At 49.6% G+C, this 17,807-nt stretch overlaps 1 protein-coding gene across 1 annotated transcript in view; it reads left to right on the top strand.

The window, feature by feature from the left end:
• The window catches only part of ZRANB1 (zinc finger RANBP2-type containing 1), a 250,026-nt gene that overhangs the window by 76,645 nt on the left and 155,574 nt on the right, over window positions 1–17,807 (top strand). The window contains exon 4 of the mRNA XM_086923006.1: window positions 16,507–16,660. Within this exon, the coding sequence (XP_086779132.1) occupies window positions 16,507–16,660 (154 nt within the window). The remainder of the gene's footprint in view (window positions 1–16,506; window positions 16,661–17,807) is intronic.

Genomic DNA, 17,807 nt, shown 5'->3' on the forward strand with positions numbered 1-17,807 from the left:
ATTTCACTTCTGTTCTTGGATTTTCGTCACAATAAAATACACTGAACATTATCTTCACAAAAGTTATTTACAAAAGTTTAAGCTATTGCCATTATAAATCACAATAACTTTTATTTAAGTATTAATTAAAAAATAAGACATTGTTATTTGTAATTTCAATACATCTAAGTCTCGCAAATACAACACATATTGCATTACAAATGCTATAGGTGTCACATCTGCGAAAGTTAAAATTATTGGCATTGTAAATGACAAAGCTATTAATTTAGCTATTTTCAAAACCAACACATAATAATATTTGTCATGCGCAATACCAATAGCTCACACTTTCCTAATGCGAGACCTATTGCATTGCAAATGCTTGTTCTTTTTGTTGACCTGCCTCTGCTCGTGTGTTACCTTTACTTTCAGCAGCGGGCTCTTGGCAGAATCATTAACCAGTTCTTCCTCTCTGATGCTCGTTCTGCACAGGATTTGTTTGATTATTTTTTAGATATTTAAACTTTTACTGGCTTTGCGCTAAGCTTGCCACTCCCCCTCCTGGTCTTTCCCATGGCGCAGCTGTTCTGCTGGATGTATATTTTATTTAATGGATTGACATTCCTGCAACTGTAGTCAGGTATTTTACATTTTATTGTTAAATGCACCACCTTTGCCAAGAACCAAACCAGATTCCCCAGGTCCAAAGTCGGCAGCTGTGGTGGTTAGGTCAATCACTCTATCCTGCTTGTTTACTTTTGATTTTGCTTGCTATGGCTGTGCGCACATATGCTTTCTGAGTCCCACTCCCTTCTGTAGCTGTCTGCATCCAAAAACAAGCATTTGCAATGCAATGGGTCTCGCATTTACGAGAGTTTGAGCTAATGGCATTGTAAATGACTGGTTTTTAACTGCACAGTTTAAACTTTAGAGCAATGCGTAGACTTGCATCTGCTCATAGGTAAATACTATTGTGTCAAAGGTGCTACATTGTCTGTGCTTTGCAGATCTAAGTAGTGCACTTGACTCAGTAGATTCTTCCATCTTCTGGCCAACTCTGCTTGCCCTTGTTATCTGTTTCTTGGCCAGGCTTCTGAGAACTTATCAAGTAGGGTTCGTTTCGGTCCCCATAGTGAGTGCACCTCTAATTTCAATGTGAGAAAAGGAATTCTGCAGGGTTGCATCCATGCCCCCCCTATTGTTTTCCTTTTTCATCAACGAGGGGGACAAGGACCTTTAGGCGGTTCAAGTAGATGCCCCATTATTCGCCGGCAGTCCTATACCAATGCTATTGTATGTGGATGGTGCAGGTTTGATATCTAGGAACTGTGCGCTAATTGTTTTTTACCGAGGGCACGAACTGCATAGCCCACACTACGAGGAGTGTCAACTGCTGGTCGCCGGGGTTCAGTGGAAGCCGCCACCGCCAGGAGTCATAACTACAATTCCCAGCGTCCCTCGTGGCGCGTCTCGCGCTACAGTGTCAGGACGCCCAGGAGGCAGCTAAAGGGAGCGAGAGTCCCGTGTTGCGGGACGTGCTGGGCGAAGCCCGGGCGAAGGGCTTGCCGACAGAGGCTGGGCTGGGCCACCCCCTTTCCGGGACTGAACTGGACACATTTGGACCTGGTTAGTTTAGTCATTAATTAGCTATTTTGGGCTTTTGTGGTATCAAGTGTATGACCCAGTTTATATTTGTATTTTGATTGGGTTGTTCATACAATTATGAATAGGGGCACTCGCAAGGGGGTCCAGGGGTTGTAGGCACTCCGGACGCATTTTTATTATGGGCAGAGTCTGTTTTAAACCATGAAATTCAGCTTACACAAAGGAGGTTATCCTTGGAACCCTATTTTGCCCTGATAGCAGAGAAGGCAGGTACCACAACAGTGCACACTGATGGCTGCGATTGTGGAAAACTGGTCTTCCCTCAAAAATCAGGCTCTTCACCTACTACCCAACAGAACCGCACCTCTTTCAAGATTTTAAAATGATATGTAGAACCCCGTGGGTTGGGTTGTCACCCAAAGGATGTAGTAGTCATGCGTGGTTGTTAATTTTGGATCCACGAACCTTGTAAGAACAATCCTAGAGAGTGCAGGGGCTAGGTATCTAACTAGAGATGGTATATCTATTTTGCCATTCGGGTTTTTCTACCGTAAATCGTTTGCACCCTGTTCCAAATTGAGTAGCCATATGAGGGGTCAGCAGGCCCATAACCAGTATAACTACAATGTGCCCGTATGCAATAGATTTGACCCTTTCTCTAGTTTAGAGGAAATCGACTGACTAAATCACTCACCTCCACCACAGCATTTCAAATCCGAGTCTGGTAAAAGCGTGGTAGTGGAAGACGCAACTCCAGCCGTAGCTTCCCCTTTGTGTACTCTAAATAAGTCTAGCTTGCATAGCTTTTTGTCTGGTCGGGATTCCACGAGATCTGTGCTTAACGCAGGTGCCCCAGTGGAGCCTGGCCGAAACAATGTTGGAAACTCAGTCATCAGGTCGTGGTTCATACCCTATAATAATAATGGACCGTTGTGTTAAACTTATCTCCTGGAACATAGCAGGCCTAGTGAGTAAAACGGTCACTACAGAATGGGCTGCTTTTATAGAAACTCAGGACATTGTCTTCATGCAGGAGACCTGGACTACTGAGAAGGTTTTCCCCACAGGTTATCTAAATTTTTCTAAACCTGCTGAGCAGAGTAAGCGAGATCGGCCTAAAAGAGGACTGACCATATGGGTAAGACAGTCCCTCCAATTCAGTCTGGAGGAGATCCATATAGAATCAAGGGATATCCTTATTATTAAGATGTTCAATGGGTGTCTCCCGGGCATGCTATCAATTAACGTGTATTCCAGAGGAATTCAGGGGGGTAAAGCCTCCGAAACGGTTGCCATTCTGGACTCCTATTTGACTAAGAACCAGGGGAATGTTCCAGTCCTCATAGCGGGAGATTTCAATTGCACTTTTGAACCCCTCGATATCCATGACATTATTTTTTGCACAGAAGAGGATGATTTGTGGTCTATTCCCACACTTGATCTCCCTCCAATAAAAAAATGGTCCAGCGCGGCGTTACAATTTTAATATTTTTTGTGAGAGCAGCTGATGGGCGCACTAACTCCGATAAAACGGGGATGGCAACCTTCGTTAGTGGGCAACGTGCAAGTAGGATCTACTTTTTTTTTTTTTTTGGTCACTAAAGAACTCTGGCCTTGTTTAATGGATATGGAGGTAATAGTCTGTGTCGAAAGCGACCACAATCCGTTGCTCCTTTCATTATACCGCAATGACACATTGCCTGTAGAGGGTTTGGTAGGTAGCACAGTCCTCCCTCCAGTGATGGACTCAATTATACCAGTACTGACACAGGTATGTAACTCCATCCTGTGTTCAGGAAACTACCCTCAGTCTTTAAAAACTACGCTACTCAAACCTCTCTTAAAGAAACCAGGATTAGATAAAACAGAGTTAAAAAAACTATCGGCCAATTGCCAGCTTGCCTTTCCTGGCCAAAGTGGTGGAAAAGGCCATGAATATTCAATTATCAAGGCATATTGAGAGGCATAGATTACTGGACGATACCCAGTTCGGATTCCGGAAACACCATGGGACCGAAACTGCTTTAATCAAAGCCGCCGATGACGTGCGCCGAATCAGAGACCTTGGCGGGACTGCAGCACTGGTACTGCTAGACCTCTCGGCAGCTTTCGACACGGTCGACCACAAGATCTTGGTCGATCGTGTCGAAGATGGGCATCTGCCACACAGCCAAGGACCTTCTGGCATCGTTCCTTTCTGAGAGAACTCAGGCCGTCACCCTAGGATCCTACCAATCTGCTAAGCTGACGCTGCCATGTGGGGTACCTCAAGGCTCATCCCTGAGTCCGACACTATTTAACATCTATGTGTCGGACCTTGCTAATGTCATCAAAGCACATGGGATGGGCCTTACCTCATATGCGGACGACACACAATTGGTTCTGGCCATAAGGGGAGACAGACTAGAAGTGGCCCAACGCTTTCAGAGGGGAATGATGGAGATAGGAGACTTAAAGGCAACCAATTGCCTGAAACTTAATTCAGAAAAAACTGAAGTTGTGATATTTGGCCCTCTTTCGCCGGACTGGTCAGCCCAATGGTGGCCAGCTAGTTTTGGAGCTATCCCCAAACCAGTCCCCAAGGTAAGAAATCTGGGTGTCATCTTTTTTACAGCCCACTATAGACTTTGCATGATAAAAAAAAATCAGTCCCTACCTTCCAGTGGCGGCTATTAAAACCCTAGTCAGTTCCCTGGTTTTATCGTCGCTGTATTACTGTAATGGCCTATTTCTGAACACACAAACCAGAGTCCTGAGAAAATTACAGTCAGTGCAAAATGCCGCGGCTCGCCTGGTTTTTGGAATTCCTAAATATGCGACCATTTCAGATGCCATCGCACGACTTCACTGGCTGACGATCCAGAACCGGATCAAGTTCAAGTCACTATGTATTGTTTATAAGACGCTTAACAGACAAGGCCCACACTCTCTGAGTGAGCAACTGATACCATATCAGCCCCCCCGTCAACTCCGGTCCTCCAACTGCAACCACCTAGTGATTCCCCCGTGTCAAAACAGTATCTTGGGGCGAACGTCGATTTACGGTCGCGGCACCAAAACTGTGGAACACTCTCCCGTTGGACATTAGAACCTGCCCAACGCTGCTCCAATTTCGCAAGAGACTCAAAACGTAGCTGTTCACTCAATAACTTCACATATGGGTAAATTCAGAGAACTCTAACATCATCCAGAATTTTTGCAAACAAACTAGCGCCAAGACGCCTACTGGTATTTGCCGCGCTTTACAAATAGCAATAAATAAATAAATGTAGAGGTATACGTGACCAACAATACACGTCGCCTCAAATGGTCGAAGGTGACGTTAGATGCGAAGATCGTGTCCCAGATGAATACGTTTGCTTCTAGTGCTATAGTAACCCTTAAGGCAGAGGCAGCTCATGATGTACATAGGGATAGAGCAGTGGACGTCCACAAGCACCTTTTTAACGATCTTAAAATGTTTTTCATTGCAAAAAATAAAATATCGAACAAACTGCCACGTCCTAAAGCGGCAGAGTGGTACAACTCCTCAAGTTTTGCTATTGTTTTAAAATACCGGGTTAAATCCCTGAGTGTAAACAATACAAAATACCATTGTAAATATTTGTACATTGGCTAAATTTATACCAATTACCTTACATTGATAATATCAGGTTAAATCCCTGGTTATAAACTTTTTTATCTCTTTTGTTCTCTCACAATTGTAGGTTAAATCCATTTAGTTTAAACTGTGAATTAATCCTATCGAGTATCACATTCTGTCCTGTTCATTATTCCCCACAACCCGTGTAAAGTGCTACTGTGTGTATAAAACAAAAATAGTTTACATACTATTACCAAGGACTAAGCTGTTTTCACATAACTATTTTCGTGTCTTATTTTATATTTTCTTAGCTGTACTAGGATTCTACACATTCTCCCTTATTTTAGCATTATTCATTTATCAGATTTACGTCCGCTTGTCTTTACGCTATGAATTTCCAACAAATATATTTTTCTCAGGTTATCAAATGACATGATTGCTTATCTGAAGAGCACAAGGACTATCCATACTACATGAAATGAAATGAAATTGGATTTATAAAGCGCATGGCTGCCCGTAAGCGTCCCAGCGCTACAATCCGAAAAAAAGAAGCTCTGAGGGGGGGCAGGGGAATTTAAGAGGCTTTGGGAAAAAGAAGGAATTTAAGAGATTTGCGGAATTTGCTAAGGGATGGTTCAGTGCGAATGTGTCTCGGGAGGGCGTTCCAGGTCTTTGCTGCATTTACCGAGAAGCGACGGCCTCCCGAGCGAGCTTTCCTAACTCTGGGGACTATGACCAGGTTTTCAAGGTCCGATCTCAAGGCCCGTGAGGGTCTGTACGGGCGTATCAGGCTACTTAGGGCCTGGGGACCTTTACCTTGAAGAGCTTTGTGGACGATGCATGATGATTTAAAGGAGATACGTTCACGCACTGGGAGCAAGTGCAAGGTTTTCAGCAATGGTTTTGCTGATGCTCTTCTTGGGGCACCCAGGAGCATCCTGGCAGCCGCGTTTTGTACTCGTTGTAGGGTGTTAATAGTGGCTTCCGGGGCTGCCAGGAGCAAAGCATTACTATAATCCAGTCTGGACAGGATCAGTCCCTGAATTAGTAGTTTTCTAGATTGGAAGGGTAGCAGTGGTAGGACTTTCCGCACAGTTCGGAGCAGGCCGAAACAAGTGCCTGCTACTTTCTGGGCATGTGCCCTGAAGGTTAGTTCAGGCTCGAACCATACCCCCAGGCTCTTGATTTTTTCTTTTGGTGAGGGCACCTCTCCCATGCAGGGGGGCCAAGATGTATTGGGTAGAGAGGAGAGTTGGTGACCCAGCATTAAAATCTCGGTTTTTGCTCCGTTTAATTTGAGCTTGGAGTTAGTCATCCAGGAAAAAATTTCCGAGAGGCCGGCTGAGAGGTTGTCTGAGCATCCCGAATTTTGCGTCAGCGAGACGACTAGTTGGGTGTCATCAGCGTAGGTGACGCATTTAATCCCGAACGGGGCTACTACCTCCTCCAGTGGGGCCATATAAACATTAAATAGGGTAGGGCTCAGGGATGAGCCCTGGGGGACTCCACACTGGAGGGGAGTAGATTTGGACATGATGCCATTTTCCCAGATCTTGAATGCTCGTTCATCCAGAAAGGATTCCAACCATTTCAGGGCCATTCCTGTGATCCCGAGTCTTGCAAGACGGTGGACTAGTATTTTATGGTCCACCGTATCAAATGCAGCGCTTAGATCCAGGAGGATCAGAACTCCGTTACGACCACTCTATCCCTCATGTTAGGTGCCTTACTTACATATATATAATATTGCTTCTTTCCTCTTCCTGCCCCTTTGCTTGCCCTCTCGAACTCTCCTGCCCCTCCCATATTGCTTGCCCTTCTTATCCCGCCACAAAAAACATTGACAAAGCCAAATAGCTCTGTCATAAGCAAAAACAGCTTGGCTTTATTTTTGTAGCCTTTTTGTACAGCAGCATGGTTGAAAGTAAAAGAAAAAACAATTAGGAAAGTTTGAGCTATTGGTTTTGTAAATGAAATCTTTATTATTTGTGTTATTTTTTAAAATAGCTAAATTAATAGCCTTGTCATTTACAATGCCAATAGTTATAACTTTCGCAAATGTGAAACCTATAGCATTTGTAATGCAACATGTTTTATATTTACGGGACTTAGATGTATTGATATTACAAATAACAATGGCTTTACATTTTTTTAATTAATACTTAAATAATTTATTTAATTTGTAATGGCAATAGCTTAATCTTTTGTAAATTGTTTTTTATTGTGACGAAAATCCAAGAACAGAAGTGAAATATTAACATCTTTTTGTGATTAGTAATTAATCTTGAAAGCTTGAAAACAGCTTGAAATATTGAAAGAACATATTTAAACCAGTGATGCTGTGGTGGCGCTGAGTGATGCTGTGGTGGCGCTGAGTGATGCTGTGGCGGCGCTGAGTGATGCTGTGGCGGCGCTGAGTGATGCTGTGGCGGCGCTGAGTGATGCTGTGGCGGCGCTGAGTGATGCTGTGGCGGCGCTGAGTGATGCTGTGGCGGCGCTGAGTGATGCTGTGGCGGCGCTGAGTGCGAGATGCGGAGAGGTAAAAACGGAGAGCAGGGAGAGGGTAAAGAGTTGGAGAGAGAAGGGCAGAGAGAAGAGAGACGGAGACAGACGGTGAGAGAGAGAAGAGAGACGGAGACAGACGGTGAGAGAGGAGAGGGAAGAGAGGGAAAAGGAGAGAGGGTAGAGGGAGAGAGGGGAAAAAGAGAGGGTAGAGGGAGAGAGGGAAAAAGAGAGGGTAGAGAGAGGGTAGAGAGAGGGAGAGAGAGAGAGAGAGGGAGGGGAAGAAGAGCCAGAGCTCGGGGTATGGTGGGTTGAGTCTGCACGGGCACACCATGCTGAGCAGCTGCAGTCCTGGCAGGGCTCTGAGGCAGCGTCTTCTGCCCTGGAGAGACGGGCTGGTGAAATAAGAAATAGAACAAGACGAACATGCGGACTGTCAGAACTCCCGTCAGCCTTTGATGTAAAACACATTAAGAGGCATTTACTGTCCTCCTCTGCTTGGAGCTCTGGAATAAGACAAGGGGGTGGGTGCGAGCAGTTCACGGTCTGCTGCTAACATTGCCAAGCACAGGCACAATGAAAGGAAAACAAGGAATGCGAACGCGCGTGTGAAAATGCGCTGAAACTAAAAAATAAATGTTACTATATTCGACTAAATCAAGACTCTTGGGGGCGAACTGGCGAAGCCCTTGTGAGTAGACTTGGACATTTCAAACTCTCTATTCATGTTAACGTTTGGATATTTTCGATGGGAGCATAAAAGGAGACACGGCCTGGCGGCCGTGAAACTAAAAGTATGGCCGGCGCTGGGAGGAGAAATGCAGAGCGAACACTGAGAAGCTTGTGGGAGGGAGGCTGGGCTGCCTTTGATGTGGTAATGCCAGGCAGGCAGGCGGCTGGTGGCATTGTGCACGCGCTTTTTAGGGCTTGTGCTTGCGCAATGACCTAAAAAGCACATGCACTGCATGGAATCTCCAGTGGAATTGCCAGTGGTCAAACTCTGGATAAGCCACTATAGAGCTTCGCCAGCTATGCGCAAGCGCATCATCAGGCGAGCCCTAAAAAAGTGCTGTAGCGTTGAACGCGTTAGAGTTTTTTTTTTTTTTTTTTTTGAAATTCTTTTTATTGTTGCATCAGACAAATCTCTCACACGGATCATCAACCGTCTCGGGGGAGCGTCAACATTCCGCTCTTCCCGAGAGTACGCAACTTTTGTAAATGTTTCGTTACATGGCATACATCTTGGCGAACTTACTTTTCGTTTTCACCCCGAACATCCCCCCCCCTCGACAACAAGGGAAGTGAGCAACTTGGGGACCTCGGTCCGAGGCCCCCCTTCCCCTCCCCCCCCCCCCCCCACTTCCCCCCCCAAGCAGCATATCACCCTCACCCCCCTCCTCCCCCCGACATCCGTGACACACCAAGCCCCCTGCGTCGTGTCCCAATCGAATGTAGGCCATCCCATGGCCCAGGCCCTCGAGCAGTGACTCAGCTAAAACCTGCGACTTAGGTACCATCCCTTTGGTCCATCCCCACTCCCCCACAGCCCCCCGGTCAGGTACGCCCCTCTACTCCAATCCATGGTAGTGTCGCCACTTAGCCCATATCTTTCGGAACTTCCTTGGGCACCCTCTAGCTTTATAGGTAACTCGTTCAGCTGCCATATACATATCTAGGCCCCTTCTCCATTCCTCTATGGTGGGCTTCCCAGGCGCCCCCCACATTTTCGCAATGTCTCTTTTTGCCACCACCAGGGCCAGCAGCAGGAAAATGAGGAGATATCGTGTGATGTCAACCTCCGTTGACATGCCCAGCAGTGCCAATTTGGGGTCCTTAGGTATCTCCACCTCCAGTATCTCAGTCAGTTCATGGAAGACTTCACCCCAAAATTCTTGTATAACAGAGCATCCCCAAATGATATGGAAGAAGTCGCCCGGCTGGTGTTGACATCTCAGGCAGGCGGTGTCCCCTGCCCTCCCCATCCGAAAGAGCCTCACCCTGTCAAAGTAGGCCCGGTGTAGGACCTTGAACTGAATGAGGCGGAGCCTCGATTTTATGGCCACCTCCCGGGGGTGCATGAGTATGAGCTCCCAGTCTAGATCTTCTAGCGTGCCCACATCTGCCTCCCATCTCCCCCTGAGTGTCTGTAGATCTCCCAGCATGTTATTTGTCAGTGTTTTGTATGTCATGGACACCGCCCCCCTCTGAATCTGTTCTTGGAGTAGGCGGCCCTCGAGTGGTGCAAACTGGGGTATGTCGGTGAGGGATATGTTCTGTGCTCCCCATGCATGCCGCAGCTGAAGGTATTTAAAGTACTGGGTTCTCTGGAGTCCAAAGTCTTTCTGCAGCGCCTGGAAGGTTTTAAGTTCTCCCCTCGCTATGACGTCCCCAATCGTTGAAATGCCAATATCATCCCACCTTTGGAATCCCCGCAGCTTGTTCAGTTCGGTCAGCCACCTACACGACCACAGGGGTGTCTGCCGGGTGGGCCGTTCATGCCAGCCCATTCTTACCGTTGCCCTGCGCCACGCCATTAGGGTTATCTTAGTCGCCGGAAGGAGGTGGCGGCCCCCTCTCCCCCCATACAGGAGGTGTAACACCGTTACATCGTCCCATTGCGATCTCTCGAGCGCATAGGTGGGGTGATCAGCCGGGGCGTGAATCCAGTCGTTGACCGGGGTAAGGTGTTCCGCCCAATAGTAGGCCTCTAGGTTAGGCAGTGAGATTCCCCCACTATATTGGTGTCGCTGCAGGGTCGCAAGCGCCACCCGGGCCTGCTTCCCCAGCCACAAGAAGGAGCGGAGATCTGAGTGGATTCTTTGCACTGTCGTGGCCGGCAGGGGATAGTACTCGTTTTGGAGAGCGTACAAAAACTTCGGTAGCAGTATCATTTTATACAGGGCGGCCCTGCCTAGAATGGTGAGCGGGAGCGTTCGCCACCTGTCCATTTCTGCTTTCGCTGCCACCACTACCCTGTCAACATTATCCGCGTAGGATCGCCTCCTGTCTCGGGTGATAAAGACCCCCAGGTAGCGGAATCCTTCCGTGGTGTGGATGAGCATCTCCGGCAGGTCCTCTCCCCTCGGCGCACCCTGTGGGTCGTAGAGGATCGACTTATGCCAGTTGATGGTGTGCCCGGCCACCGCCCCAAAGTCTCGCAGTTCTTTGAATAGTGCCGGTATCGTCCTGGCTGGATTCGTGACGTATAACAGCACGTCATCGGCATACAAGGAGATCTTCTCCTGATTAGTGTCTGAGTCTCCCCTGCAGAAGCCCGTCACGTCGCCATTGGACCGGATACGGGTTGCGAGTATCTCTATTGTGAGAGTAAAGAGGAGTGGGGACAACGGGCACCCCTGGCGGGTCCCCCGCTCTATCGCAAACTCCCTGGACACCCGCCCATTAATCCGTACTCTGGCCCTGGGGTTCGAGTAGAGGAGCCGCACCCAGCGCTGGAACTTGGGTCCAAACCCGAACCGTTGAAGTGTCCCCAGCAGGAAGGGCCAGTGAACCGCATCGAATGCTTTCTCTGCATCCAGTGAGAGGAACCAGTGGGGCTCGCTCCTGTCGCAGACTTCCTGGAGCCAGTTGTGCGTGCGCCGCAGGTTGAGTTTAGTGGCCCTGTCCGGCAGGAACCCGGACTGATCTGGGTGCACTAGGTCCGTTATGACATGCCTCAACCGCCTCGCTAGGATGGTGGCAAGGAGTTTAGTCTCGATGTTCAGGAGGGAGATTGGGCGGTAGGAGGAGCATTCCCCCCTGGGTTTGCCCTCCTTGTGAATCGGGATTATGGTAGCTAAGGCCAGGTCCGGCGGAAGCGCGCCAGATTCAAACGCCTCCGCATATAACGACTTCAGGTGACGTGAGAGTAGGTCCCCCGTCCGCTTGAAGAACTCCGCCGGGAATCCATTAGGCCCCGGGGCTTTCCCTGGTTTCAGGGCAGCCATCGCCTCCCCGATCTCGTCCAGGGTGGGATCCGCCTCCAGAGACGTGCTATCTTCGGGGGTCAGCTGCGGCACCTCCACACTACCCAGCATTGTCTGCATCTCCTCAAGATCCCCCAGATCTCTAGCCCTGTAGAAGTCCTCAAAATGGGCCGCAAAGGCCTCTGCTATCGCCTGGTCTGAGGACGCCCTCGCCTGTCCCGGGGCCTCTACCCAGTCCACCCACCTGGTAGCCTGCTCCCGCCTGCTCAGCCATGCCATGAGCTTTCCCGACTTGTCGCCGACATCATATAGGCGATGTAAGGTAGCCAGTGCCTGTGTACGCGCCTCATCTGTGGTCAGTTCCCTGTATAGCCTTTGGGAGTCTAGCAGTTTTCTAAGAGTCACCTCCTCCTTTGTTCTGTGGTATTCGGCCTCCTGGGTCGAAATGTTAGCCTCCTCCCTCGCTATGGCTTCAGTACGTTTCCTCCTGGCTTCCCCCACCCTGGATTGAAAGCGGTCCCTCAACACAGTTTTCATGGCTTCCCACAACGTGACCCTAGACTGTACTGATCCCTCGTTTTCCGCCACAAAGACTCTAATGTCCGCACGAATGCCCCCTAAAATTTCGGGTGTCTGTATGTCCCACGCCGACATATGCCAATGCGCCTGCCCTCTTCCCCGACCATGTCCTATGTGTACAATCAGTGGGGAATGGTCCGAGATACCCCTCGCCCTGTAGTCCGCCAAGTCCCCTGCCGACAGTTCCTGCCTAGAGGTGAATATATAATCAAGTCTGGAGAAGACTTTGTGTGCCCCTGAGTAGAACGAGTAAGCCTCCTGTTCAGGGTGGAGCCACCGCCAGACATCAGTGAGACCGATCGTGGCCATGCTGCGCGCCAGAGCAGTTTCCGTACCCGCTGTGTGAGTGTTCCCTGATCTATCCCGTGCCGTGCACATTACATCATTAAAGTCCCCTCCCACAATCTGTACTGTATCTGCCGTGTCTAGTAACACTCCTGTGATCTCCTGCATCGTTCGTGTCTGTAGTTTGGGTGGAGCATAGACTGATATCAAGGTGTACCTGCGCCTCCCCCATGTCCCCTGTACCGCGGCAAATGTGCCCTGCGGGTCCAACCACGTGCGTGTCACTGTGAAGGGCCTTGTTTTCCTAATCAGTATTGCCGTGCCCCTTGAGCCCATGGTGTATCCCGCGTGTGCCAGGACTATGTATTGCCCGCGCGCTAGAAACGCACATCGGTTTCCCCTCAAATGCGTTTCCTGGAGGAGAATGATGTCCGGGGCTGCGCGCTTGATGTATGCAGTAACCAGGCTCCTCTTAATTTTGGACCCCAGGCCGTTTACATTCCAGGTTAACACTTTAATCCCGGTGCCCTCACCGTACTGTGCAGCTAATGTACTTGCCATCGCACTGTATGGGGTTCATCCTGGGTCGGACCCCAGGGCCCGGAAGGCAATAAGGGTGACTGTCCTAGGACTCGCTGCTTTAGTCGTACCCCTCCCACCCCAACATCCCAACACCCCAACGTGGGGTAACTGCAACTCCCGCATGTCCCCCCCACCCCCTCCCCACCTCCCTCCCCTTCCAGCCGCATCCCAACAGGGGACCAAACCTTCAGTGGGGGCAGGTCAGTCGCCCTCCCGCACATCCCTCCCCAGTACAGACAGTAACTAACTCAAACCCTGGATGGAGTTGAGTATACAGGGGGGATCTGTGCCAACTTGCGTGCTCCATTCGCGCCGAGTTGCCATCTCCATCGAGCCACTCCGCCCTTAGTTCATGAGTGAGAGTCTTGTGTGTCTGTGGTGAGGTCGTGGCCTGAGAGGTCCTGTTCCAAGTGGCGGATTTCCTGCGCCAAAGGGTGTGGTGATGCACTCAAGTGTTCCATGTCCTCCACGCCGGACGACGGGCCCTCAGACTCCTCCACGTCGTCGCCCTCCGAGCGTGCGCCCTTTCGGGGTCCACTGAGGCGGGCGCCCGTCGCCGCGCCGGGTGACTCCGACCTGCCGGCCCTCTTGCCTGTCGCTCCCCGGGTCCTATACGGTGTCGCCGAGTCCGCTGGTTGGGTTTTCCGTGTCCTCTGCCTCTGAGATTTCGGTAGTTCCCATTGTGACCTACTCCTCGCCCTGATGTCCATCGCCTCCCGGCTGGCCGCCTCGCGGCTATTCAGGATGGGGCGCTCCTCAAGCCACTGCCACACGTCCTCCGGGTGATTGAAGAAGATCGCTCTGTCCTTATATATCACCTTCAGCTTGGCGGGAAAGAGGAGCATGTACCTGATTTGTAGGGCACGCAGCTTAGCCTTGACTGAGTCATAGGAACGGCGTTGTTTCGACACCTCCTGGCTATAATCCGGGAAAATCATTATCGTTGCGTTCTCCAGTCGGATCTCCCCCATTTCCCTGGCTGCGCGCAGGATTAAGTCTCTGTCGGCAAAGTTCAGAAAGCGTGCGATGACCGGCCGGGGTCTCGCACCCTCCGGGGGTTTGGCCAGGAGCGCTCTGTGTGCCCGCTCAATTATGAAGCAGGTGGAAAACTGCGCCGTTGGGAAGGTGGACTTGAGCCAGGTTAGCAAGAAGGCAGCCATGTCCTTACCCTCGATTCCTTCTCTAAAGCCCACAAAGCGGAGGTTGTTGCGCCTGGACCTGTTTTCCGCATCATCCACCTTCCATTGGAGGTTACGGTGTGCCGCCTGGAGTTCCGCCATGTCTTTCCTGAGTGTTGTAATCGCCTCTCCGTCCTCCTTCAGCCTGTCCTCCGCGGCTGTCACCCTCTCGTTTAGGTTCCTAAAGTCTTGGCGCAATAGCGTTACCTCCGCCCCGACCTCTCCAATTTTAGTTTCCAGGGCTGACCTCGATGCCTGGATGTCCGTCCTGGACGCTTGGATGGCCTCCAGCAGCACGGCCATATCTGGACGGGCGCCCGGCTGATCGGTCCCATTCCTCGGGGCAGCGAAAAGGTCCATGGGGCCCTGCTTCGTGTTCCTGGCGGTCGTCTCCTTTTTCCCCCTCATGGCCTCCACGGGGGTGGGGGGCTCCGGTCGGCCGCTCCGCGGATGTCTCGTGTCACTGGGGTGCCAGGGGGACCGCACTGATCACCGCGTTCCCTCCCGATCCCCTCCGCTGTCCTCTGGCCGGCCAGGCGCGCTGTCCGGGTCAGCCCCCGCCAGGGGAGTCCAGACGGGCCTCGGTTCTAGGCCTGCTCTCTCGCTGCCGCCCTCCAGCCACAGAGCCCGGTTGCCACTGACCGCTATGCCGCTGCGCAGTCCTCCGCTGTCCTCCACGAGGGGGGGGTGGAGTGGGGGGGGGGGGGGGGCCGGGGGCAGCCGCCACCTCCGCCGGTTTCAGCAGTCTCCGGATCCGTCTGCCGGGCTGGCTCGATCCCTAGCCCCCTCGCGAGGCGCCGCTCAGTGTTCCCCGCCGGCCGCCATCTTGGGATGGGATTGTGTTCCTCCGTGCGGTTCGCGCTGAGCTGGGCTGGTCCCCCAGTCGCGCGCCGCCGTCTCCGGTCACTGTGGGGGTCCCCTGAAGGGTCCGGCGTTCGGATCTGCAGCAGTCCGCCTGGGCTGGCGTCAGCGCTTTCGCCGTCCCCCTCACCTCGCGGCCGCCATCATGGCCGTCCTCACCCCGATGTCGCCTCCCGACTCGCCGAATTACCGGCAAAGACCACACCGCCACCCTGGCCACTTGCTCACCAGGATCCGTAGTGGTCGTGTCTCCAGCGAAATGCGTTTTCGCTCGGTATTTCAGGGTTTTTCCGTCGGATAATGGGGCAACTCGGCCGGAGCTCCGGCGAGGCACGTCTAGTCCGCCATGCTGTTGGCCACGCCCCCCCGCGTTAGTGTTTTTTTTATCTTTTTTTTTATTTTTTATTTTTTTAGCCCTGCTGCACTACAGCCGTGCTCCTACCTGCAGTAGGGCTGTTATTTTAATGTACCAATGTTTGTTGCACAAGTGTGACTAAATGGTACGGTGCAATGTATGCAGTTACTAGTGCTTGTTTGCTCAGCATATGCCCTTAACACTGTCTCCAGGGGCAAGGGTTCCGGGCCATGGATTTGTTATTAACAAAAGTCTGTGATTAAGAGCCACTGCCACAGGAGCATGCGAAGATTTCTGGGCCATTGGGGCGTGCAAGTATCTGCAGTGTTTCCCTCCCCTACGGATGTGGAGAGCAGCACACAGTACATGGTGCAGCCCCCTCTAGGATCACCTGCCAGTCACTGCGCTCCTCTGGCCACCATCTCGGTTCCAGACTGCACTGCTCCCACTTTTTTCTTTTTTCCCCGCAGGGCAGGTGTCTGAAGTGGAGCACATTCCTTCTTTATACCTGGGAAAGATTAATTACATTGAACTGCACTGAAGCTGCGGCAGCATGGGTGAGAAGAGCAGAGATAGGTCTATCAACTGTAGGCAGTGCCTGCATGCAGCACTAACACTACAGAAAAAGCGCCAGCAAAGAAGAAATGAGCCTGTTTATTTGCACATTACTCAACATCATGTAACTTATTCTGTCAACACTGTTTATCCTTAAACACACAAGATATTAGGAATCGGCAAAGGAAAATAACTTATCAGGTTGCTGAGCTGTGCCGGACAATCTTTCTTTGTGGATTTATATGAAGAACAATGTTTTTGTCCATTGTTTGTCACAAGTTTTAAGTCTTATGGGATATGTAGCCTCTTTATGCTTTAAGTATGTGTAGTCATGTTGCGCTGCTAAGCAGTAAACTTGAAAGACAAATTAATAATCTGAGCCTCCAGTCCTGACAGAATTATATTGTTGTTTCTCATCTATGGGTGAGTAATACACAGGTGCAGTCATAGCAGAGAGCTCTTACCCAAAACAGGCTCCCACCGCAGGAAGTTCTCATCAACCCTCCTTTTTTGCAGGTTTCACAGCATGCAGCAAAATGTATCCCTGCTATGGTATGTCCAGAAGTCACAGAGCAGATTCGGCGGGAGATTGCTGCATCCCTGCATCAACGCAAAGGGGATTTTGCCTGCTATTTTCTGACTGATCTGGTTACGTTCACGTTACCAGCAGGTGAGTTGAAACTGAACTGATGGTGATTTTGAGGAACATGCTCCATTTGGTGGTTGTTCTGAAGGAAGCTTTTCGAGTTTTGAGGTAGTCCAGAACTTGTTACAAGTGGGATCTTTGCTGTATTTTTTAACAAGCGGTGAGTGGAATAACCGTATTTGTTGACTTGCTGGAGCCATGTCCTTTAACAGTTGTCCGTATTCTCCACTGTTTTGCGAGTAGGAACCTTCTTATTGCAGCATGTTGTGCACTTACCTGCCACTTAGTGTTGGGTTTAAATATTGCAACTTGTTTTATTTATTTTTCTTTACACAACCTTAATTTTGGTTTTAGGCATTGTTAGTATTTCCACGTCCTGGACAATTATAGAGCTAAGAGAAAGAAAAGCACTAAGAGTAGACTGGGTTGGGTAAGGCAGAATAAAATGATCTTGGAACAATTACTAAATGGATTCCCCAGAAGATGAAGGATCTGATGCTTATCCAGTCAAGCCACCATGCTCATATGGATCTATGACGTTACAACGCGAAATATTACAACGCACTCTGTTACGCATTTTTTACAACGCAGGATCCATTACATCGCATGGCATTACAACGCATGACATTACATAGCAGATGCTATTACAACGCATGCCATTACAATGTAAGTATAGGTTAGTATATTACTTTTAAAAAAAATGTAATTAATTTAAATTTAATCAATTAAATAAATTAAATTATTTTTAAATAATTATTTTGTACATATATTTAAGTTTATTTTAAAAAGAATAACAAAGAACTATTTTTAAAAAATAATACAATTATTAAAATTAATTTTTTTAATTAAAAGATTTATTTTAAAACTAAACCCTAAAAATACCCCAAAACCCAAACCCAGCCCTGAAACCTAAAAATACCCCTGTACCCCAAAACCCAAATCCAGCCCTAAAACCTAAAAATACACCTGTACCCCAAAACCCAAACCCAGCCCTTAAACCTAAAAATACCCCTGTACCCCAAAACCCAAACCCAGCCCTGAAACCTAAAAATACCCCTGTACCCCAAAACCCAAACCCACCCCTGAAACCTAAAAATACCCCTGTACCCCAAAACCCAAACCCAGCCTAAAACCTGAAAATACCCCTGTACCCCAGAACCCAAACCCAGCC

Source organism: Lissotriton vulgaris, chromosome 5 (genome assembly GCF_964263255.1).
Source record: "Lissotriton vulgaris chromosome 5, aLisVul1.2, whole genome shotgun sequence".
NCBI lineage: Eukaryota > Metazoa > Chordata > Amphibia > Caudata > Salamandridae > Lissotriton > Lissotriton vulgaris.